Source organism: Hypanus sabinus, chromosome 31 (genome assembly GCF_030144855.1).
Source record: "Hypanus sabinus isolate sHypSab1 chromosome 31, sHypSab1.hap1, whole genome shotgun sequence".
NCBI lineage: Eukaryota > Metazoa > Chordata > Chondrichthyes > Myliobatiformes > Dasyatidae > Hypanus > Hypanus sabinus.
Genome location: NC_082736.1, coordinates 23,448,303 through 23,473,238, shown reverse-complemented (window position 1 = coordinate 23,473,238; position 24,936 = coordinate 23,448,303). Strand labels below are relative to the sequence as shown.

General features: G+C 55.1%; 1 protein-coding gene across 1 annotated transcript; it reads left to right on the top strand.

Moving 5' to 3' along the window:
• The first annotated feature begins 4,890 nt into the window (after nucleotides 1–4,890).
• Nucleotides 4,891–23,718, top strand: trmt112 (tRNA methyltransferase activator subunit 11-2). Its single transcript, XM_059955159.1, has 4 exons — nucleotides 4,891–5,224; nucleotides 11,556–11,657; nucleotides 14,023–14,115; nucleotides 23,318–23,718. The coding sequence occupies exons 1-4, from the start codon at nucleotides 5,150–5,152 to the stop codon at nucleotides 23,417–23,419; spliced, it is 372 nt and encodes a 123-aa protein (XP_059811142.1). The 5' UTR covers nucleotides 4,891–5,149; the 3' UTR covers nucleotides 23,420–23,718.
• Nucleotides 23,719–24,936: the final 1,218 nt, after the last annotated feature.

The window sequence follows — 24,936 nt, the reverse complement described above, 5'->3', positions numbered from 1 at the left end:
GACTGATGGGGACCAATGCCCTGGTGGGCAGGCTGGCTGGAGCTGTTCGGGAGGGTTTAAACTCACTTGGCAGGGAGATAGGAAGCAGAGAGATTGGGGTGAGGACGGGGCAGTTGGTAGCCAAGTCGATGTGGTGTTTAGTGAGACAGAGAGGAAGGACAGGAGAGGACAGGGCAAAATTGCAGTCAGTGGGATGAGTTGGGGGCCAAAATCAAAATGGGTGACAAATACAGGACTGGAGGTGTTATATTTGACTGCACACAGCTAATGGAATAAGGCAGATGATCTTGTAGCACAGTTAGAGATCAGCAGGTATGACGTTGTGGGCACCATAGCTGAAGGAAGATCGTACCTGGGAGCTTAACGTACAAGGATACAGATTGTATTGAAAGGACAGGCAGGTAGGCAGAGGGGGTGGAGGCAGCTCTGTTGGTTAAAAACTGAAATCAAATCCTTATAAAAAAAGATCAGAAGATGTAGAATCCTTGTGGGAAGAGTTCAGAAACTGCAAGAGTAAACTGACCCTGTTGGAAGTTACAAACAGTAGCCAGGACGTGGGAGATAGAAAATGCGTATTAAAAGGGCATTGTTACGATAGTCATGGGGGATTTCAATATGCAGGTGGGTTGGGAAAATCAGGTTGATGCTGAAGGGAGAGAATTTGTCGAATGCCTGAGATGTTTTTTAGAGCAGCTTGTGGTTGAACCCACTAGGGGATCAGCCATTCCGGATTGGGTGTCGTGCAATGAACCAGATTTACTCAGGGAGCTTAAGGTAAAGGAACCCTCAGGAGAACATTGACCATACCATGACAGAATTCACCCTGCAATTTACGAAGGAGAAGCTAAAGTCAGGTGTATCGGTATTACAGTGGAGTAAAGGGAATTACAGAGGCACGAGAGAGGAGTTGACCAAAATTAATTGGAAGGGAACACTAGCAGGGATGATGGCGGAGCAGCAATGGCTGGAGTTGATGGGAGCAACTCAGAAGGTGCAAGAAGTATTCTAAAGGTAGAAGAAGTATTCTAAAGGCAGGACTACTCAACCATGCCTCACAAGAGCAACCAAAGCCAACATAAAAGCCAAAGAGAAGCGTATCATAGAACAAAAATTAGTGGAAAGTTAGAGGACTGAGAAACTTTTAAGACCAATAGAAAGTAATTTAAAAAAACCATAAGGTGAAATATGAAGGTAAGCTAGCCAATACTGTCAAAAGGTTACCAAAAGTTTTTCAGATATTTAAAGAGTAAAAGAGATATGAGAGTAGTTATTGGACCGTTGGGAAATGACGTTGTAATGTGGGACAAGGAAATGGCGTTCAAACAGAGTAAGTATTTTGCATCACTGTGGAAGATACTAGCAGTGCGCCCGGTGTCCAAGAGTGTTAGGGGGGCAGATTTGAGTGTAGTTGAGTTACTAAGGTGTATGGTTCTAGAGGAATGGGACATTGCAAATGTCACATTCCACTCTAAGAAGGGAGAGAGGCAGAAGAAAGGAAACTATAGGCCAGTTAGTCTGACCTCAGCGGTTGGGAAGATGTGGGTTGATTGTTAAGGAAGTGGCTTCGGGGTATTTGGAGGCATATGATAAAATAGGCCGTAGTCAGCACGGTTTCCCCAAAGGAAAATCTTGTCTGTTGGAATTCTTTGAAGAAATAACAAGCAGGATTGACGAAGGGGAATCGGCTGGCGTTGTTTGGATTTTCGGAAGGCCTTTGACAATGAGGCTGCTTAACAAGAGCCCGTGGTATTACAGGAAGGATTCTAGCATGGATAAACCATGGGGTGCTTGGAGGCTCCTGGTAAAATAGGCTGAAGTCAGCTTGGTTTCCTCGAGGGAAAATCTTGCTTGATAAATCTCTATGAATGCTGTTTAGTTAGAGAGAGTGGGGGGGGGGGTGAGAGAGGGAGAGGGGGAGAGTGGGGAGGGGAAGAGAGAGAGGCGAGTGTGGAGGAGGGGGTGGATGAGGGAGTGACGTTGGCTGGTGGAGCGAGTGTGAGGGGGTAAAGGGAAGGAGCGAGGGGGAGAGGGGTGGGTTGGGTGAGTGTGAGGGGGAAGAGAGGGAGGGGTGAGGGGTAAGCAGATGGGTAAGTGAGGGGGAGGGAGAAAGGGGAGGATGAGAGAGGGGCAGGGGTGAGAGAGGTGGAGGGGAGGGAGATGGAGAGCAGAGGGGTGGGAGAGGGAGGGGGCTAAGGGGGGGAGAGGTAAGAGAGGGAGTGGGGAAAAGAGTTGGAGGGGAGAAAGTGGGGGATGAAGTGAGGGGGAGGTGGGCATTACTGAGTATGATGAATGTCATATGTATGTGGTGACGTATATCTGCACTCTAAACTTTATTATTGAAGTTTACTTCACGCCAGGCGTTTAGAAGCATGAGGGGGAGGGGAAGAAAGGGATGATGGGGTGGTGAGGGGGCAGAGAGTAACTGATTTGTTCTTGTCACACGTACTGATTACTGTGAAAATCTCCGTTTCGTGTGGAATCTGTACGGACCATTTCATTATGACAGCACGTGAGGGATTGAGATTAAAGGTTGAGAAAGGGGGTGGCGCTGGCAGACGGGAGGGAGCAGCAAGCCCAGATGAGGTAGATTGTGAGGTTAGTAGGAGACCACTCAACACTCTCTGAGCCTGGCGGACCTCCAAGAGGAACCACGACCGGGTTCGGAGGCCTGCCTGCCTCGATGACCCAGGGAGCTCTGCCGGCTGGGGTCAGGGCCTTGCGCCTTGGGTCACCCGTGCCGAACAGGTCAAAGGGCAGAGGTCAGACAGGGAGGGGCCGACGACCCCGACTGGTGGTTACGGAAGGAGCGATGAGGAGTCCTTCTCCATCCGAGTGAGACGGTATTCCTGAGCCTCCACCCGACTGACGGGAGTGAAAACCGAGAGGAGGCTCCTGACCCAACCAACTCCGCCGGTGGCTTCACCGCTGCCCGAAACGTCAGCGGCCTAGCGGGCAAAAGGGAGGAGAGAGCCGAGTGAGACGTCCTTTTAGCCCTCTGTAGAGAGCTGACGTTCAAATTCGAGCTGGCTGCCATTCGGTACACATGTATATGGGTAAACAGAGCAACGTCCCTCTGGGCCAAGGTGCACAATACAGTCCCCACGGCTGACACACAACACACAAAGCAATGTCACCACAAATAAATTTACTCATAATAAAGTACCTCCCAGAAGACCAACGTGTAGCACAAGGGGCATTCACAACACCGGTTAAAAAACAGGGTGGCTGGGCGTTCAGTAGCCTGGGAGGAGGAGTGTGGTTCCCATGGTAAATGGTAGGGCATTGAGGAATGCAGTAGAACAGAGTGATCTGGGAATAATGGTGCATAGTTCCCTGAAGGTGGAATCTCATGTGGATAGGGTGGTGAAGAAAGCTTTTGGTGTGCTGGCCTTTATAAATCAGAGCATTGAGTATAGGAGTCGGGATGTAATGTTAAAATTGTACAAGGCATTGGTGAGGCCAAATAGTGTACAGTTCTGATCACCGAATTATAGGAAAGATGTCAACAAAATACAGAAGAGATTTACTAGAAAGTTACCTGGGTTTCAGCACCTAAGTTACAGGGAAAGGTTGAACAAGTTAGGTCTTTATTCTTTGGAGCATAGAAGGTTGAGGGGGGACTTGATAGAGGTATTTAAAATTATGAGGGGGATAGATAGAGTTGATGTGGATAGGCTTTTTCCATTGAGAGTAGGGGAGATTCAAACAAGAGGACATGAGTTGAGAGTTAAGGGGTAAAAGTTTAGGAGTAACACGAGGGGGAATTTCTTTACTCAGAGAGTGGTAGCTGTGTGGAACGAGCTTCCAGTAGAAGTGGTAGAGGCAGGTTTGATATTGTCATTTAGAGTAAAATTGGACAGGTATATGGACAGGAAGGGAGTGGAGGGTTATGGGCTGAGTGCAGGTCGGTGGGACTAGGTGAGGGTAAGCGTTCGGCACGGACTAGAAGGGCCGAGATGGCCTGTTTCCATGCTGTAATTGTTATATGGTCTCTTCCTTTTCTCTGCTGCTCGGCGGCCGTGACCTACACTTTGTGGCCGAGAGACCTGTCTCCGAGAAGGCTGGAGACCGCGATCAACTCCGTCCAGCGCCGAGGGAGGTCGCAGTCCTCGAGGCGAGTGTGGGCACCCGCTGCCAGAGGAGGGAGTCAGCGTGTGACAGTCCACAGTAGCTGCACCCGGAGGGAGGTCCCAGCTTTCTAATGGCTTCCCGAGAAAACCCTGGCTTTTAGGCAAGGCTTTATCGACAACAGTTCTCGAATTGGACTCTGTGGTCCACGTTACGGTGCGTGACTCTGGTCTCTGGTCACCCCCTCGGGCCAGCCTGTAAATGACAAACACTGCGCTGAACTGAATCTGTTTTATATCTGTGTTTTCTTTTTTCTTTTGGTTTCCGGTTGTGAGATTTCTTTTCTTTTGTTGGGGGGTGTTTTCTTTGAACATGTCCCCTGCTTTTTCTTTGGTTCGTGGGGAAGATGGACCTCAGGGTTGTATATACATTGATTTTAAAAAATGTACCTTGAATCTTTCAGTGCTAGGGAACCCCTTGCCTGTAGCTGGGGGTGGGGTTCAAAGACTCTCAGCAGTCCAGATAATCTTTGGTGGGGCCTTGCTGTCAGATGCGAGTGAGATTCCCGCACCGGACAGTCTCAACGGTGTTCCTGCAGAAATTGGTTAGAATGGGGAAGGGGGGGGGGGGGAACCTGGCTCGCCTCTGTCTCTCCGGGAGGAACCGGATGAGCTCATTCCAGACGTGAAGTCCAGGGTAGGATTAGTGCTGCCAGCTTTACCGGGGCAGCAAGAAGTGGGTCCATGCAGAGGAGGCTGGTTCCTGTGTCCACAACTCTCTGCCGTTTCTTCATGGACACAGGGGGGCGCTGCAGGCGGGAGGTCCGATCCAGAGGCCGCTGTTACCCCTCCCCGCCAGGGTGGGCGCTGTGGGTTGACGCCGCTCAGCGAGACCGACTTGCATCCTCCCGGGCGCAGCGCGGCGCTACAGGCAGCGGTCAGCTAAAACCTTCACGGCCGTGCCCCATGGGAACGGATGTTCGGCGCCTCCGTGTTCCGGGAGGAAGGGGATACGGGGTGCACCCACCGCCATTTCCAGTCACTCCAGCCTGAGCAACCAGCGTTTTGTGTGTGTTACCACTATGAAGCTGTTGACGCACAACCTGCTGAGCTCGCACGTCCGCGGGGTGAGCCGCGGCTACCCGCTGCTGCTGCAGGTGAGCAAGGGGTCGGCGCTGGGGCTGGGGCCGGGCTGGGTCACGCGTGTTGTGAGCCATTCGGCTTGCTGCTGGTGGTGCGACACCGAAGGCGGACCCCGGAACCTGCCTACCGCTCTCCCACGCCCGCATGTGGAAGTAACATTAGCCCTCCCGTTCACATCACCCCCTGTGTCTGGGAGGTGTAACTGCAGACTTCCCGGTTACAGCTCCCCCTGTGTGTGGGAGGGTTAAAATAGCCTGTCAGTCGGTCCTCCTGATTACAGCTCCCCCTGTGTGTGGGAGGGTTGACAGCAGCCTGTCAGTCGGTCCTCCTGATTACAGCTCCCCCTGTGTGGGAGGGTTGACAGTAGCCCGTCAGTCAGTCCTCCTCATTACAGCTCCCCCCTGTGTGTGGGAGGGTTAACAGTAGTCTGTCAGTCCTCCAGCCGACAGCCCCCCCTGTCTGTGGGAGGGTTGGCAGTATCCTGTCAGTTAGTCCTCCTGATTACAGCTCCCCCTGTGTGTGGGAGGGTTAACAATAGTCCGTCAGTCAGTCAGTCCTCCAGCGATAGCTCCCCCTGTGTGTGGGAGGGGTAACAGGACCCTATCAGTCCTCCCACGTATAGCGCCCCCTGTGTGTGGGAGGGGTAACTGCATGACCCTCAGACCTGCCTATAGCGCCCCCTGCGTGTGAGAATAAATCTGTAACAGCACGATCTTCACAATAGGATCAACAAAAGACCACGCTAAGTTGGGCGTTCAGCCAGTGTGCAGAAACAAAAATAAAGAAATAATAATAAATAAATAAGCAACAAGTATCAAGAGTATGAGGTCAGGAGTCTGTGAAGGTGAGCAGTTGGTTGTGGGAACCAATTTAGTGACCGTGCAAGTGAAGCTGAAAACACACCATCCCTCAGAGAAATCCCGCCAGTCCCATCCCATCTGCTCATATCTCTGTTCGTCCGCTCACCCGCCACACGCTCTTCAAGACCTCTTCAGTCTGCCACCGATGCAGTTTGCTGTCCGCTTCACCCACCGTCACCCCCTTCAGTGCCCCGTGTACCTGGGAGGGCTAACTTCAGCTCAGCCTTGGGCGAGTCAGCTCACCCATGTTCAGGGCCCCAGCGTCTCTGGCCATTGATACATTCATAAGCCAGGACCATTTAGGTGAAAAGCCTTGGCAGAGTGTGTGTGGAGAGGATATTTCCTGTGGTGGGGGAGTCTAGGACCAGAGGACACAGATAGAGTGGATGTGGAGAGGATGTTTCCTATACTGGGGGAGTCTAGGACCAGAGGACCTAGATAGAGTGGATGTGGAGAGGATGTTTCCTGTACTGGGGGAGTCTAGGACCAGAGGACCCAGATAGAGTGGATGTGGAGAGGATGTTTCCTATACTGGGGGAGTCTAGGACCAGAGGACCCAGATCGAGTGGATGTGGAGAGGATGTTTCCTATACTGGGGGAGTCTAGGACCAGAGGACCCAGATAGAGTGGATGTGGAGAGGATGTTTCCTGTACTGGGGGAGACTAGGACCAGAGGACACAGAGTGTGTGGGTGTGGAGAGGATGTTTCCTATAGTGGGGCAGTCTAGGACCAGAGGACACAGATAGAGTGGATGTGGAGAGAATGTTTCCTATAGTGGGGCAGTCTAGGACCAGAGGACACAGATAGAGTGGGTGTGGAGAGGATGTTTCCTATAGTGGGGCAGTCTAGGACCAGAGGACACAGATAGAATGGATGTGGAGAGGATGTTTCCTATAGTAGGGGAGCCTAGGACCAGAGGACACAGATAGAGTGGATGTGGAGAGGATGTTTCCAATAATGGGGGAGTCTAGGACCAGAGGACCCAGATAGAGTGGATGTGGAGAGGATGTTTCCTATACTGGGGGAGTCTAGGACCAGAGGACACAGAGTGTGTGGGTGTGGAGAGGATGTTTCCTATAGTGGGGCAGTCTAGGACCAGAGGACACAGATAGAGTGGATGTGGAGAGAATGTTTCCTATAGTGGGGGAGTCTAGGACCAGAGGACACAGAGTGTGTGGGTGTAGAGAGGATGTTTCCTATAGTGGGGCAGTCTAGGACCAGAGGACACAGATAGAGTGGATGTGGAGAGGATGTTTCCTATAGTGGGGCAGTCTAGGACCAGAGGACTCAGATAGAGTGGGTGTGGAGAGGATGTTTCCTATAGTGGGGCAGTCTAGGACCAGAGGACACAGATAGAGTGGATGTGGAGAGGATGTTTCCTATAGTAGGGGAGCCTAGGACCAGAGGACACAGATAGAGTGGATGTGGAGAGGATGTTTCCAATAATGGGGGAGTCTAGGACCAGAGGACCCAGATAGAGTGGATGTGGAGAGGATGTTTCCTATAGTGGGGGAGTCTAGGACCAGAGGACACCAATAGAGTGGACGTGGAGAGGATGTTTCCTATATTGGGGGAGTCTAGGACCACAGATAGAGTGGACGTGGAGAGGATGTTTCCTGTAGTGGGGAGTCTAGGACCAGAGGACACAGAGTGTGTGGGTGTGGAGAGGATGTTTCCTATAGTGGGGCAGTCTAGGACCAGAGGACACAGATAGAGTGGATGTGGAGAGGATGTTTCCAATAGTGGGGCAGTCTAGGACCAGAGGACACAGATAGAGTGAGTGTGGAGAGGATGTTTCCTATAGTGGGGCAGTCTAGGACCAGAGGACACAGATAGAGTGGATGTGGAGAGGATGTTTCCTATAGTAGGGGAGCCTAGGACCAGAGGACACAGATAGAGTGGATGTGGAGAGGATGTTTCCAATAATGGGGGAGTCTAGGACCAGAGGACCCAGATAGAGTGGATGTAGAGAGGATGTTTCCTATAGTGGGGGAGTCTAGGACCAGAGGACACCGATAGAGTGGACGTGGAGAGGATGTTTCCTATATTGGGGGAGTCTAGGACCACAGATAGAGTGGATGTGGAGGGGATGTTTCCTATAGTGGGGGAGTCTAGGACCAGAGGACACCGATAGAGTGGATGTGGAGAGGATGTTTCCTACCGTGGGGGAGTCTATGACCAGAGGGCATAGATAGAGTGGATGTGGAGAGGATGTTTCCTATAGTGGGGGAGTCTAGGACCAGAGGACACCAATAGAGTGGACGTGGAGAGGATGTTTCCTGTGGTGGGGGAGTCTAGGACCAGAGGACACAGATAGAGTGGATGTGGAGAGGATGTTTCCTATACTGTGGGAGTCTAGGACCAGAGGACCCAGATAGAGTGGATGTGGAGAGGATGTTTCCTATACTGGGGGAGTCTAGGACCAGAGGACCCAGATAAAGTGGATGTGGAGAGGATGTTTCCTATAGTGGGGCAGTCTAGGACCAGAGGACACAGATAGAGTGGATGTGGAGAGGATGTTTCCTATAGTGGGGCAGTCTAGGACCAGAGGACACAGATAGAGTGGGTGTGGAGAGGATGTTTCCTATAGTGGGGCAGTCTAGGACCAGAGGACACAGATAGAGTGGATGTGGAGAGGATGTTTCCTATAGTAGGGGAGCCTAGGACCAGAGGACACAGATAGAGTGGATGTGGAGAGGATGTTTCCAATAATGGGGGAGTCTAGGACCAGAGGACCCAGATAGAGTGGATGTGGAGAGGATGTTTCCTATAGTGGGGGAGTCTAGGACCAGAGGACACCAATAGAGTGGACGTGGAGAGGATGTTTCCTATATTGGGGGAGTCTAGGACCACAGATAGAGTGGACGTGGAGAGGATGTTTCCTGTAGTGGGGGAGTCTTGGACCAGAGGACACCGATAGAGTGGATGTGGAGAGGATGTTTCCTACCGTGGGGGAGTCTATGACCAGAGGACCCAGATAGAGTGGATGTGGAGAGGATGTTTCCTATAGTGGGGGAGTCTAGGACCAGAGGACACCGATAGAATAGAGTGGATGTTGAGAGGATGTTTCCTACCGTGGGGGAGTCTATGACCAGAGGGCACAGATAGAGTGGATGTGGAGAGGATGTTTCCTATAGTGGGGGAGTCTAGGACCAGGGGACACCGATAGAGTGGACGTGGAGAGGATGTTTCCTGTGGTGGGGGAGTCTAGGACCAGAGGACACAGATAGAGTGGATGTGGAGAGGATGTTTCCTATACTGGGGGAGTCTAGGACCAGAGGACCCAGATAGAGTGGATGTGGAGAGGATGTTTCCTATACTGGGGGAGTCTAGGACCAGAGGACCCAGATAGAGTGGATGTGGAGAGGATGTTTCCTATCGTGGGGGAGTCTAGGACCAGAGGACACAGATAGAGTGGATGTGGAGAGGATGTTTCCTATAGTGGGGGAGTCTAGGACCAGAGGACACCGATAGAGTGGACGTGGAGAGGATGTTTCCTGTGGTGGGGGAGTCTAGGACCAGAGGACACAGATAGAGTGGATGTGGAGAGGATGTTTCCTATACTGGGGGAGTCTAGGACCAGAGGACCCAGATAGAGTGGATGTGGAGAGGATGTTTCCTATACTGGGGGAGTCTAGGACCAGAGGACCCAGACAGAGTGGATGTGGAGAGGATGTTTCCTATAGTGGGGGAGACTAGGACCAGAGGACACAGAGTGTGTGGGTGTGGAGAGGATGTTTCCTATAGTGGGGCAGTCTAGGACCACAGATAGAGTGGATGTGGAGAGGATGTTTCCTATAGTGGGGCAGTCTAGGACCAGAGGACACAGATAGAGTGGGTGTGGAGAGGATGTTTCCTATAGTCGGGCAGTCTAGGACCAGAGGACCCAGATAGAGTGGATGTGGAGAGGATGTTTCCTATAGTGGGGGAGTCTAGGACCAGAGGACACCGATAGAGTGGACGTGGAGAGGATGCTTCCTATATTGGGGGAGTCTAGGACCACAGATAGAGTGGACGTGGAGAGGATGTTTCCTGTAGTGGGGGAGTCTAGGACCAGAGGACACCGATAGAGTGGATGTGGAGAGGATGTTTCCTACCGTGGGGGAGTCTATGACCAGAGGGCACAGATAGAGTGGATGTGGAGAGGTTGTTTCCTATAGTGGGGGAGTCTAGGACCAGAGGACACCGATAGAGTGGACGTGGAGAGGATGTTTCCTATATTGGGGGAGTCTAGGACCAGAGGACACAGATAGAATGGATGTGGAGAGGATGTTTCCTACCGTGGGGGAGTCTAGGACCAGAGGGCACAGCCTCAGAATAGCAGGCATGGAGAATGGAGATGAGGCGAATTTTTTTCAGCCAGAGTGGTGAATCTGTGATCTACGTGGCTGTGGAGGCAAAGTCACTGGTTATATTTAAAGCAGAGGTTGCTGGGTTCTTGATTAGTAATGGTGTCAGGGGTTACGGGGAGAAGGTGGGAAAATGGGGTTGAGAGGGATAGTAAATCAGCCATGATGGAATGGTGGAGCAGACTCGATGGGCTGAATGGCCTCACTCTGCTCCTAAGTTTTATGATCTTAGGGTTCAAATTCAACAAAATGTTTTCAATAATGTTACAGTTATATAAGACTTTAGACCCCACTTGGAGTACTGTGCTCAGTTCTGGTCGCCTCACTACAGGAAGGATATGGAAACCATAGAAAGGGTGCAGAGGAAATTTACAAGGATGTTGCCTGGATTGGGGAGCATGCTTTATGAGAACAGGTTGAGTGAACTCGGCCTTTTCTCTTTGGAGTGACGGAAGATGAGAGGTGACCTGATAGAGGTGTATAAGATGATGAGAGACATTGATCGTGTGGATAGTCAGAGGCTTTTTCCCGGGGCTGAAATGGTTGCCACAAGAGGACCCAGGTTTAAGGTGCTGGGGAGTAGGTACAGAGGAGATGTCAGGGGTAAGTTTTTTACCCAGAGAGTGGTGAGTATGTGGAATGGGCTGCCGGCAACGGTGGTGGAGGCGGATACGATAGGGTCTTTTAAGCGACTCCTGAACAGGTATATGGAGCTTAGAAAAATAGAGGGGCTCTGCGGTAGGGAAATTCTTGGCAGTTTCTGGAGTAGGTTACATGGTCGGCACAACATTGTGGGCCGAAGGGCCTGTAACGTGCTGTAGATTTCTAAGCTTTGAAACCCAGTTTTCCGGCTGGTGTCTGTGCTGTGTCGGGACGGGCAAGCTCCCCGTAATGCGACGGAACCCTCGACCAACCTCACTTTCCTCACCAGCCGTCACTCCAGGCGGGAAGTGATTATGCGGTGCTTCAATGAAATGTCACATCGAAGAAAGTCCCGCTGCACGGTGACAAAGGTCACGTCACCTTTGTCGCCGTGCGGAGGGAGCCGTGCGCTCGCCCCCGTTCAGTCATTTCCTTTGTTTTTCTCCTCCCTCCCCCCCACCGCACGCCAAAAAAAAAACACGACAACGTCGAGGCCTCGGAGGTAAAAATCAACAACGTGGACTTTAACCAGGAGTTCATCGCGCGCATGATCCCGAAGGTGGAGTGGAACGCACTGGTGGAGACGGCAGAGAGCGTGAGTACCCTCGCTCCCCCGGGGCTCCTCCCCTCTCCAGCCCCCGCCGCCTGCGGTCCTGGCGTCTTGGGCCCAGCAAGACTCAAGCGGTCGGCTGCCCCCAGGATCCCCTTCCACCCTCGCTTAGGGTGGAGTGCGATTGTGAGGACTGCTGACAGGTGAAGGGTTGCGGGTGGAGGGGGACGAAGTGAGAGGCTGGGAGGGGATCGGTGGAGGAGGAGAGCAGATTAGACCAGAGGAGAATGGGAGGGAGGAGGGGACCCATAGGGAGGTGAGGGGTGAACCCAGGTAGGTGGGAAAGGTTATGGGCTGGAGAGGAAGGAATTTGATAGGAGAGGAGGGTGGACCAGAGGAGAAAGGGAAGGAGGAGGAGGCACTGTAGGGAGGTGAGGAGAGGGGAAACAGAAAGAGGGGGGAGTAATTGCCAGAAGTTATTAAAAGCACTGTCCAAGCCGTCAGGTTGAAGGCTGCCCAGATGGAACGTGCAGTGACTCTTCGCATTCGTCTTTGTTCCCTCAAAACGGTTCCTCTGGCAGCTCGTCCAAATTCTGAGCTCCCTCCGGGTGGAAGCGTTAACCCCTCAGCTTCCTATCAGATCTCTCCCCACTCGCCCTCGATAGCCCGCCCCGGGGCAACGGCTGCGGGCATTCACCCGATTTATTACTGGTATAGGATCGCTCCTCGTTCGCCAAACCCGCTCCCCGCCTCCTGCTTTGGGGGGTCTGCAGACGCTGGAAATTCAAAGGATGGTACACACGATGCTGGAAACACTCAGCAGGTCAGGCAGCATCTGTGGAGAGGAGATTTGGGCCGAGACTCTTCATCTGTCCCAGCTCCTCACATCATTCACTCCCCCCACCCACTGAGCTTCCCCCTCACCTATCACCTGCCAGCTTGAACTCCTCCCCCTCCCTGTTACCTTCTTATTCTGGCCTCCTCCCCCTTCCCTTTCCTGTCCTGAAGAAGGGTCTCAGTCCAAAATATGTACTGGATTATTTCCCTCAGTGAATACCGCCTGGGCTGCTGAGTTCCTCCTGTGCTCCGTATGCGTGCGCGTGTGTCTGCGTGTGCGCGTGTGTGTGGGTGAGTGTGAGTGAGTGTGAGTGTGTGTCTGTGTGTGAGTGTGTGTCTGTGTGAGTGTGTGTGTGTGAGTGTATGTGTGAATGTGTGTGAGTGTGTGTGTGAGTGTGTGTGTGTGTGTGAGTGTGTGTCTGTGTGTGAGAGTGTGTGTGTGTGAGTGTGTGTGTGTGAGTGTGAGTGTGTGTGTGTGTGAGTGTGTGTCTGTGTGTGTGTCTGAGTGAGTGAGTGTGTGTGTGTGTGTGTGTGGGTGAGTGTGTGTCTGTGTGTGTGTCTGAGTGTGTGTGTGGGTGAGTGTGTGTCTGTGTGTGTGTCTGAGTGAGTGAGTGTGTGTGTGTGTGTGTGTGTGGGTGAGTGTGTGTCTGTGTGTGTGTGTGAGTGTGTGTGTGGGTGAGTGTGTGTCTGTGTGTGTGTCTGAGTGAGTGAGTGTGTGTGTGTGTGTGTGTGGGTGAGTGTGTGTCTGTGTGTGTGTGTCTGAGTGTGTGTGTGTCTGAGTGTGTGTGAGTGTGTGTGTGTGAGTGTGTGTGTGTGAGTGTGTGTGTGTGTGTCTGAGTGTGTGTGTGAGTGTGTGTGTGTGAGTGTGTGTGTGTGTGTGTCTGAGTGTGTGTGTGAGTGTGTGTGTGTGGGTGAGTGTGTGTCTGTGTGTGTGAGTGTGTGTCTGAGTGTGTGTGTGAGTGTGTGTGTGTGAGTGTGTGTGTGAATGTGTGTCTGAGTGTGTGTGTGAGTGTGTGTGTGAGTGTGAGTGTGTGTCTGAGTGTGTGTGTGTCTGAGTGTGTGTGAGTGTGTGTCTGAGTGTGTGTCTGAGTGTGTGTGTGAGTGTGAGTGTGAGTGTGTGTGTGTGTGAGTGTGTGTCTGAGTGTGTGTGTGAGTGTGTGTGTGAGTGTGTGTGTGTGTGTGTGTGTGTGTCTGAGTCTCTGTGTGTGTGTGTGTGTAGCCAAAGGGGTTTAACAATGATGGGGATGGGGAGCAATGCAGAAACAGACCCAGGGGCTGAAAAATCTGCCAGTGGCGAATGGCTTCTCACTGTTTTCTGTTCTCACTCCCCCTTGCTCCCCTCTCCCTCTCCCCTCTCCCTCCCCTCTCTCCCCCTTTCTTTCTTTCTGTCTCTCTTTCTTTCCTTTACCCTCTCCTCTATTTCTCTCTCATTTCTTTCTCTCTCTCTTTCTATTTCTTTCTCTTTTTTACCCTCTATTTCTCTCTCTTTATATTTCCCTTTCTCTCCCTCCCTCCCTCACTCTTCCCCCTCCCCCCCACTCTGTTCCCCCCCCCCCGCCCCCGCCGGGTACAGATCGGACATCGGAACGGGCTGCCGCAGGAGCTACCGCAAGCGGGTGAGAGTGACGAGGACTTCCTGCACAAGTTACATCACGTCCTGCTGGAGGTGAGCACCAGACCCTGAGTCGCCGGCTCCCGGGTACCAGTGCTGGGGTGTGGGGAGGGCTGCTCCCCTCCCCACAGGCTGCCCAGTGATGGTCACAAACCCAGGGCCACGGACTCCGTCAATCCTCATCGCTGTCTGGCTCTCAGCCAACACAATGCCTCCAGTCTGGGGATGTACAACCCAGAGGGAGATTCACTCTGTGTCTGACCCCAGGAGTGTGTGATGGGACGGTGTGGAGGGAGATTCACTCTGTCTGACCCCGGGAGTGTGTGATGGGACGGTGTGGAGGGAGCTTCACTCTGTGTCTGACCCCGGGAGTGTTTGATGGGACGGTGTAGAGGGAGATTCACTCTGTGTCTGACCCCGGGAGTGTGTGATGGGACGGTGTGGAGGGAGCTTCACTCTGTGTCTGACTCCAGGAGTGTGTGATGGGACGGTGTGGAGGGAGCTTCACTCTGTGACTGACCCCGGGAGTGTGTGATGGGACGGTGTGGAGGGAGATTCACTCTGTGTCTGACCCCGGGAGTGTGTGATGGGACGGTGTGGAGGGAGCTTCACTCTGTGTCTGACCCCGGGAGTGTGTGATGGGACGGTGTGGAGGGAGCTTCACTCTGTGTCTGACCCCGGGAGTGTGTGATGGGACGGTGTGGAGGGAGATTCACTCTGTGTCTGACCCCGGGAGTGTGTGATGGGACGGTGTGGAGGGAGATTCACTCTGTGTCTGACCCCGGGAGTGTGTGATGGGACGGTGTGGAGGGTGTCTGACCCCGGGAGTGTGTGATGGGACGGTGTGGAGGGAGATTCACTCTGTGTCTGACCCCGGGAGTGTGTGATGGGACGGTGTGGAGGGAGATTCACTCTGTGTCTGACCCCGGGAGTGTGTGATGGGACGGTGTGGAGGGTGTCTGACCCCGGGAGTGTGTGATGGGACGGTGTGGAGGGAGCTTCACTCTGTGTCTGACCCCGGGAGTGTGTGATGGGATGGTGTGGAGGGAGCTTCACTCTGTGTCTGACTCCAGGAGTGTGTGATGGGACAGTGCGGAGGGAGATTCACTCTGTGTCTGATCCCGGGAGTGTGTGATGGGATGGTGTGGAGGGAGCTTCACTGTGTGTCTGACCCCGGGAGTGTGTGATGGGATGGCGGAGGGAGCTTCACTCTGTGTCTGACCCTGGGAGTGTGTGATGGGAAGGTGTGGAGGGAGCTTCACTCTGTGTCTGACCCCGGGAGTGTGTGATGGGACGGTGTGGAGGGAGATTCACTCTGTGTCTGAACCCGGGAGTGTGTGATGGGACGGTGTGGAGGGAGATTCACTCTGTGTCTGACCCCGGGAGTGCGTGATGGGACAATGTGGAGGGAGATTCACTATGTGTCTGACCCCGGGAGTGTGTGATGGGACGGTGTGGAGGGAGATTCACTCTGTGTCTAACCCTGGGAGTGTGTGATGGGACGGTGTGGAGGGAGATTCACTCTGTGTCTGACCCCGGGAGTGCGTGATGGGACAATGTGGAGGGAGCTTCACTCTGTGTCTGACCCCGGGAGTGTGTGATGGGACGGTGTGGAGGGAGATTCACTCTGTGTCTGACCCCAGGAGTGTGTGATGGGACGGTGTGGAGGGAGCTTCACTCTGTGTCTGACCCCGGGAGTGTGTGATGGGATGGTGTGGAGGGAGCTTCACTGTGTGTCTGACCCCGGGAGTGTGTGATGGGACGGCGGAGGGAGCTTCACTCTCTGTCTGACCCCGGGATTGTGTGATGGGACGGTGTGGAGGGAGATTCACTCTGTGTCTGACCCCGGGAGTGTGTGATGGGACGGTGTGGAGGGTGTCTGACCCCGGGAGTGTGTGATGGGACGGTGTGGAGGCAGCTTCACTCTGTGTCTGACCCCGGGAGTGTGTGATGGGACGGTGTGGAGGGAGCTTCACTCTGTGTCTGACTCCAGGAGTGTGTGATGTGACAGTGCGGAGGGAGATTCACTCTGTGTCTGACCCCGGGAGTGTGTGATGGGATGGTGTGGAGGGAGCTTCACTGTGTGTCTGACCCCGGGAGTGTGTGATGGGATGGCGGAGGGAGCTTCACTCTGTGTCTGACCCCGGGAGTGTGTGATGGGATGGTGTGGAGGGAGCTTCACTCTGTGTCTGACTCCAGGAGTGTGTGATGGGACAGGGCGGAGGGAGATTCACTCTGTGTCTGACCCCGGGAGTGTGTGATGGGATGGTGTGGAGGGAGCTTCACTGTGTGTCTGACCCCGGGAGTGTGTGATGGGACGGTGTGGAGGGAGCTTCACTCTGTGTCTGACCCCGGGAGTGTGTGATGGGATGGTGTGGAGGGAGCTTCACTCTGTGTCTGACTCCAGGAGTGTGTGATGGGACAGTGCGGAGGGAGATTCACTCTGTATCTGATCCCGGGAGTGTGTGATGGGATGGTGTGGAGGGAGCTTCACTGTGTGTCTGACCCCGGGAGTGTGTGATGGGATGGCGGAGGGAGCTTCACTCTGTGTCTGACCCTGGGAGTGTGTGATGGGAAGGTGTGGAGGGAGCTTCACTCTGTGTCTGACCCCGGGAGTGTGTGATGGGACGGTGTGGAGGGAGATTCACTCTGTGTCTGAACCCGGGAGTGTGTGATGGGACGGTGTGGAGGGAGATTCACTCTGTGTCTGACCCCGGGAGTGCGTGATGGGACAATGTGGAGGGAGATTCACTATGTGTCTGACCCCGGGAGTGTGTGATGGGACGGTGTGGAGGGAGATTCACTCTGTGTCTAACCCTGGGAGTGTGTGATGGGACGGTGTGGAGGGAGATTCACTCTGTGTCTGACCCCGGGAGTGCGTGATGGGACAATGTGGAGGGAGCTTCACTCTGTGTCTGACCCCGGGAGTGTGTGATGGGACGGTGTGGAGGGAGATTCACTCTATGTCTGACCCCAGGAGTGTGTGATGGGACGGTGTGGAGGGAGCTTCACTCTGTGTCTGACCCCGGGAGTGTGTGATGGGATGGTGTGGAGGGAGCTTCACTGTGTGTCTGACCCCGGGAGTGTGTGATGGGACGGCGGAGGGAGCTTCACTCTCTGTCTGACCCCGGGATTGTGTGATGGGACGGTGTGGAGGGAGATTCACTCTGTGTCTGACCCCGGGAGTGTGTGATGGGACGGTGTGGAGGGTGTCTGACCCCGGGAGTGTGTGATGGGACGGTGTGGAGGCAGCTTCACTCTGTGTCTGACCCCGGGAGTGTGTGATGGGACGGTGTGGAGGGAGCTTCACTCTGTGTCTGACTCCAGGAGTGTGTGATGTGACAGTGCGGAGGGAGATTCACTCTGTGTCTGACCCCGGGAGTGTGTGATGGGATGGTGTGGAGGGAGCTTCACTGTGTGTCTGACCCCGGGAGTGTGTGATGGGATGGCGGAGGGAGCTTCACTCTGTGTCTGACCCCGGGAGTATGTGATGGGATGGTGTGGAGGGAGCTTCACTCTGTGTCTGACTCCAGGAGTGTGTGATGGGACAGTGCGGAGGGAGATTCACTCTGTGTCTGACCCCGGGAGTGTGTGATGGGATGGTGTGGAGGGAGCTTCACTGTGTGTCTGACCCCGGGAGTGTGTGATGGGAAGGCGGAGGGAGCTTCACTCTGTGTCTGACCCTGGGAGTGTGTGATGGGACGGTGTGGAGGGAGCTTCACTCTGTGTCTGACCCCGGGAGTGTGTGATGGGACGGTGTGGAGGGAGATTCACTCTGTGTCTGAACCCGGGAGTGTGTGATGGGACGGTGTGGAGGGAGATTCACTCTGTGTCTGACCCCGGGAGTGCGTGATGGGACAATGTGGAGGGAGATTCACTATGTGTCTGACCCCGGGAGTGTGTGATGGGACGGTGTGGAGGGAGATTCACTCTGTGTCTAACCCTGGGAGTGTGTGATGGGACGGTGTGGAGGGAGATTCACTCTGTGTCTGACCCCGGGAGTGCGTGATGGGACAATGTGGAGGGAGCTTCACTCTGTGTCTGACCCCGGGACTGTGTGATGGGACGGTGTGGAGGGAGATTCACTCTGTGTCTGACCCCAGGAGTGTGTGATGGGACGGTGTGGAGGGAGCTTCACTCTGTGTCTGACCCCGGGAGTGTGTGATGGGATGGTGTGGAGGGAGCTTCACTCTGTGTCTGACTCCAGGAGTGTGTGATGGGACAGTGCGGAGGGAGATTCACTCTGTGTCTGATCCCGGGAGTGTGTGATGGGATGGTGTGGAGGGAGCTTCACTGTGTGTCTGACCCCGGGAGTGTGTGATGGGATGGCGGAGGGAGCTTCACTCTGTGTCTGACCCTGGGAGTGTGTGATGGGACGGTGTGGAGGGAGCTTCACTCTGTGTCTGACCCCGGGAGTGTGTGATGGGACGGTGTGGAGGGAGATTCACTCTGTGTCTGAACCCGGGAGTGTGTGATGGGACGGTGTGGAGGGAGATTCACTCTGTGTCTGACCCCGGGAGTGCGTGATGGGACAATGTGGAGGGAGATTCACTATGTGTCTGACCCCGGGAGTGTGTGATGGGACGGTGTGGAGGGAGATTCACTCTGTGTCTAACCCTGGGAGTGTGTGATGGGACGGTGTGGAGGGAGATTCACTCTGTGTCTGACCCCGGGAGTGCGTGATGGGACAATGTGGAGGGAGCTTCACTCTGTGTCTGACCCCGGGAGTGTGTGATGGGACGGTGTGGAGGGAGATTCACTCTGTGTCTGACCCCAGGAGTGTGTGATGGGACGGTGTGGAGGGAGCTTCACTCTGTGTCTGACCCCGGGAGTGTGTGATGGGATGGTGTGGAGGGAGCTTCACTGTGTGTCTGACCCCGGGAGTGTGTGATGGGACGGCGGAGGGAGCTTCACTCTCTGTCTGACCCCGGGATTGTGTGATGGGACGGTGTGGAGGGAGATTCACTCTGTGTCTGACCCCGGGAGTGTGTGATGGGACGGTGTGGAGGGTGTCTGACCCCGGGAGTGTGTGATGGGACGGTGTGGAGGCAGCTTCACTCTGTGTCTGACCCCGGGAGTGTGTGATGGGACGGTGTGGAGGGAGCTTCACTCTGTGTCTGACTCCAGGAGTGTGTGATGTGACAGTGCGGAGGGAGATTCACTCTGTGTCTGACCCCGGGAGTGTGTGATGGGATGGTGTGGAGGGAGCTTCACTGTGTGTCTGACCCCGGGAGTGTGTGATGGGATGGCGGAGGGAGCTTCACTCTGTGTCTGACCCCGGGAGTGTGTGATGGGATGGTGTGGAGGGAGCTTCACTCTGTGTCTGACTCCAGGAGTGTGTGATGGGACAGTGCGGAGGGAGATTCACTCTGTGTCTGACCCCGGGAGTGTGTGATGGGATGGTGTGGAGGGAGCTTCACTGTGTGTCTGTCCCCGGGAGTGTGTGATGGGATGGCGGAGGGAGCTTCACTCTGTGTCTGACCCTGGGAGTGTGTGATGGGACGGTGTGGAGGGAGCTTCACTCTGTGTCTGACCCCGGGAGTGTGTGATGGGACGGTGTGGAGGGAGATTCACTCTGTGTCTGAACCCGGGAGTGTGTGATGGGACGGTGTGGAGGGAGATTCACTCTGTGTCTGACCCCGGGAGTGCGTGATGGGACAATGTGGAGGGAGATTCACTATGTGTCTGACCCCGGGAGTGTGTGATGGGACGGTGTGGAGGGAGATTCACTCTGTGTCTAACCCTGGGAGTGTGTGATGGGACGGTGTGGAGGGAGATTCACTCTGTGTCTGACCCCGGGAGTGCGTGATGGGACAATGTGGAGGGAGCTTCACTCTGTGTCTGACCCCGGGAGTGTGTGATGGGACGGTGTGGAGGGAGATTCACTCTGTGTCTGACCCCAGGAGTGTGTGATGGGACGGTGTGGAGGGAGCTTCACTCTGTGTCTGACCCCGGGAGTGTGTGATGGGATGGTGTGGAGGGAGCTTCACTGTGTGTCTGACCCCGGGAGTGCGTGATGGGACAATGTGGAGGGAGCTTCACTCTGTGTCTGACCCCGGGAGTGTGTGATGGGACGGTGTGGAGGGAGATTCACTCTGTGTCTGACCCCAGGAGTGTGTGATGGGACGGTGTGGAGGGAGCTTCACTCTGTGTCTGACCCCGGGAGTGTGTGATGGGATGGTGTGGAGGGAGCTTCACTGTGTGTCTGACCCCGGGAGTGTGTGATGGGACGGCGGAGGGAGCTTCACTCTGTGTCTGACTCCAGGAGTGTGTGATGTGACAGTGCGGAGGGAGATTCACTCTGTGTCTGACCCCGGGATTGTGTGATGGGACGGTGTGGAGGGAGATTCACTCTGTGTCTGACCCCGGGAGTGTGTGATGGGACGGTGTGGAGGGTGTCTGACCCCGGGAGTGTGTGATGGGACGGTGTGGAGGCAGCTTCACTCTGTGTCTGACCCCGGGAGTGTGTGATGGGACGGTGTGGAGGGAGCTTCACTCTGTGTCTGACTCCAGGAGTGTGTGATGTGACAGTGCGGAGGGAGATTCACTCTGTGTCTGACCCCGGGAGTGTGTGATGGGATGGTGTGGAGGGAGCTTCACTGTGTGTCTGACCCCTGGAGTGTGTGATGGGATGGCGGAGGGAGCTTCACTCTGTGTCTGACCCTGGGAGTGTGTGATGGGATGGTGTGGAGGGAGCTTCACTCTGTGTCTGACCCCGGGAGTGTGTGATGGGACGGTGTGGAGGGAGATTCACTCTGTGTCTGACCCCGGGAGTGTGTGATGGGACGGTGTGGAGGGAGATTCACTCTGTGTCTGACCCTGGGAGTGTGTGATGGGACCGTGTGGAGGGAGATTCACTCTGTGTCTGACCCCGGGAGTGCGTGATGGGACAATGTGGAGGGAGCTTCACTCTGTGTCTGACCCCAGGAGTGTGTGATGTGACGGTGTGGAGGGAGCTTGACTCTGTGTCTGACCCCGGGAGTGTGTGATGGGATGGTGTGGAGGGAGCTTCACTGTGTGTCTGACCCCGCGAGTGTGTGATGGGACGGCGGAGGGAGCTTCACTCTGTGTCTGACCCAGGGAGTGTGTGATGGGACGGTGTGGACGGAGCTTCACTCTGTGTCTGACCCCGGGAGTGTGTGATGGGATGGTGTGGAGGGAGATTCACTCTGTGTCTGACCCCTTTTTTTTTTATTACAAAATCCTTTATTACAAATTTCGGTGCTATACAATATATACAAAACAGTGGCAAACACAATTACTGCACTACAAATAGACAATAGACATTATACCAGAATGTTGCCATCTCTATCCACGATGGCATTTACACCCCGCGGAGCCCAACGGTCTCGAAACTCCTCCAAGGCCACTGTGGACTGCGCGTGTTCCTTTTCAATAGTTACCCGAGCACGAACATACCCCCTAAACATTGCCAGGCAGTCTGCCCGGGGAGATCCTCCCGCCACCCGTTTCCAAGACCCTCGGATGGCGGATTTCGCCAGCCCCAGGAGCAAGTTGACTAGGACATCCTCATCCCTCCATGCCCCCTTCCTTACTGGATGACCATATATAGTGGGTGATGGGACGGTGTGGAGGGAGATTCACTCTGTGTCTGACCCCGGGAGTGTGTGATGGGACGGTGTGGAGGGAGATTTACTCTGAATCTGACCCCGGGAGTGTGTGATGGGACGGTGTGGAGGGAGATTCACTCTGTGTCTGACCCCGGGAGTGTGTGATGGGACGGTGTGGAGGGAGATTCACTCTGTGTCTGACCCCGGGAGTGGGTGATGGGACGGTGTGGAGGGAGCTTCACTCTGTGTCTGACCCCGGGAGTGTGTGATGGGACGGTGTGGAGGGAGATTCACTCTGTGTCTGACCCCGGGAGTGTGTGATGGGATGGTGTGGAGGGAGCTTCACTCTGTGTCTGACCCCGGGAGTGTGTGATGGGACGGTGTGGAGGGAGATTCACTCTGTGTCTGACCCCGGGAGTGTGTGATGGGACGGTGTAGAGAGATTCACTTTGTAATCCCATAACTCGGAAGGATGAACTAGTCAAAGTCAGTGTCGATCCCAAATCACCATTCATAGTAAATTGTCAAGTTAAGTACATTTTTGTCAGCAAATGGAACCACGAGGTGCATTTTAACGTGGATGTTCAAACAGGACAGTCAGCATGCAGGGAAAAGAGGCGACAATCTGTGCAAATCAGGGGAGATAATTAAATGAAATAAGCAGTAAATTCAGGACATGTGGTGAAATCACAGAGCGGGGTGCTGGAGGGACTCAGCCGGCCGTCGATGGGGGAGACCAAACGGCCAGCGTTTCGGGGCGAGGCCCCTCGGCAGGACTGGGGGAGAAAAGACGAGAATTCAAAAGGTGGAGGGGGGGAGTGAGGGAGAAACACAGGGTGGTGGGTGAATCTGGGAAGGGGAGGGGTGAAGTAAAGAGCTAGGGAAGGGGGGGAATCTGATAGAAGACAGAAGGTCGTGGAAGAAAGAAAGCGGGGGGAGGAGCACCAGAGGGAGGTGGTGGGCAGGTGAGGTGATATGGTGAGAGAGGGAAAAGAAGATGGGGAATGGTGAAGGGGGAGGGTGGGGGGCATTACCAGAAGTTTGGGAAATCGATGTTCATGCCATCAGGTTGGAGACTACCCAGACGGAAAACCTCCATCCTACTGAGCTGACAGTAGAGGAGGCCGTGGATGGACATATTGGATTGGGAATGGGAAGTGGAATTAAAATGGGAGCCCCTGGGAGATCCCGCTTGTCCTGGTGGACGGAGGTGCCCGGCGAAGCGGTCTCCCAATCTCCGTCGGGTCTCACCGATATACGGGAGGCCACACCAGGAGCACCGGACCCCGACAGACACGCAGGTGAAGTGTCGCCTCACCTGGAAGGGCCGCTGAGGGGGGCCTGGATGGTAGTGAGGGAGGAGGTGTAGGGGCAGGTGTGGCGCTTGTGCAAGGATAAGTGCCGGGAGATCAGAGGAGAGGGAGGGACGGGGAAGGGAGACGCGTGGGGACCGGAAGCGTCGACTGTGCTCTTTTCCGTGGACGCCTGCGGAGTTTCTGCAGTGTTTTGTGGTTCGGGTCAGAGGAGACAGCGGCAGGTTCCTCTCGAGGTTGAGAGGGAGGAGGACACACTGGCTTCGTTCTGTCACTCGGACGACGTGACCGCTGGGGGGGCCTGGATGGTAGCCTGAGACACGTGCAGGTCCCGGTCGTTCCCGTCTAAGCTCGTTCCTTTTGTCGTTCCAGGTAGAGGTCGTCGAAGGAGTCCTGAAGTGCCCAGAGTCTGGCCGCGAATTCCCCATCTCAAAAGGGATCCCGAACATGCTGCTGAACGAGGACGAGAGCTAATCCGCCCTCGCGGTGATTGCCCGGCTCGATCCGGGTTTCCCCGCTGAGCTGGCGGGCGGGGTGGGGGGGGGGGTGGACCCGTTTTAGCTTGCGGCTCTGGAACTGTTCGAGCCGCTCCCGGTAAACCGCCGCGCTGCCGTTCCCGCGGCGGGGTCAGGTCGGAACGGGCGTACGCCTGTGTCGGGGGGGGGGGAGCGCGGCGCTAGGGCGCGGCGGCTGTGGGTTGCGGGAAAACTGGTTGGGAGGGGATCAAAAGGGTTGCCCCAGGGGCAATCGTTATTTAAAATAAATTATCGATTTGTTTTAAAAACGAGAATCCTTTGCTTGACTGCAGAAGGCTTCGCGGCTCTGACCGAGGGTGGCTGTGCTCCCCCTCTGTGGCCGTCTTCCGGACCTTGCTTTGCACGTGATGGCTGTCTCGTCCAAGGTTAGAATTGTGAATCTCGGTTCTTGTTCTCGTCGTTCGTCTTCACTGCCTCAGTCCACGTCTGTCCGCTGATCCGTGGGTTCAAAGGTCCATTCATTATCGAAGTGCGTCGGCAGTATACAGCTCTGAGATCTGCCTTCTCCAGATAGCCACGGACCAGAAAAACCATGGGAGTTGTTCCAAAGAAAAAGCATCAACCCCCCCCCCCCCCCACCGCACGAAAGAAAGTCTCCCAATGCCCTCCCTGGCACAAAAAACCCTAACACATGCGCCAATCGGCAACGAGGAAGGGCGGAGGAAAGCACAGAGCTGAAACCAACGCCGATTCGATCGGCCGTCCACAGTCCGATCCATAAATCGCAGAACTTCGGTAACATCCTCCGACAGTATCGAGGGGCGGAGGGCGGCGTTGAGATCACCCCTCCCTCCCTGTCCTCCTGCCCCCTTCTCTGTAATCCCGCATGGAATTCCCCCCCCCCCACCAGTTCACACCCTCCTCCCTGCCCCCAGCGATGCCCTACTGAGACACCCCTTCCCCCATGTCCCCCCCCCCCCCCGGGCCACCACCCCCTCCTGCTCCCCGTCTTTGACCCTCGGACCAGGATGGGGCCGGGATCGGCCGCAGTGCCATATTGAATGTCTGTCGGTTCTCTCACCCTCACAGGATCAATGGGATCCTCGTCGTCCTACCTCAGGGTGGAAAAATACCCCGACACCCCGAAGGCCTTGCCTCAGTCCCCTCCTCAGAGTAAACCCACTCTCAAAGTCACCACTTGCTGCCCTGAGGTTCATTTTCCTGCCGGCGTTCACGGTCGGTAGAAAGAAAAACAACCGTTTCAAAGGAAGAGATCTTGTTCCCTGCCCCTCAGATCTCCGGTCTCCACGCGGCGACGGTTCCGGTTGCCCCGTGGGGCAATCGTGACGGAGGCAGTGAGGGTTGCTCCCTGAGGGCAGGGTTAGGACCGAATGGCCTGCGCTGCGTGTCGGACCGGTCATCTGCAGGTCCGTGCCGACCCTGGGGTTGCCCCCACGAACCTACCCCCTAGCATGCAGCGGGTGACGTTCAGCCTGAAACCGGGCACAAGACGCT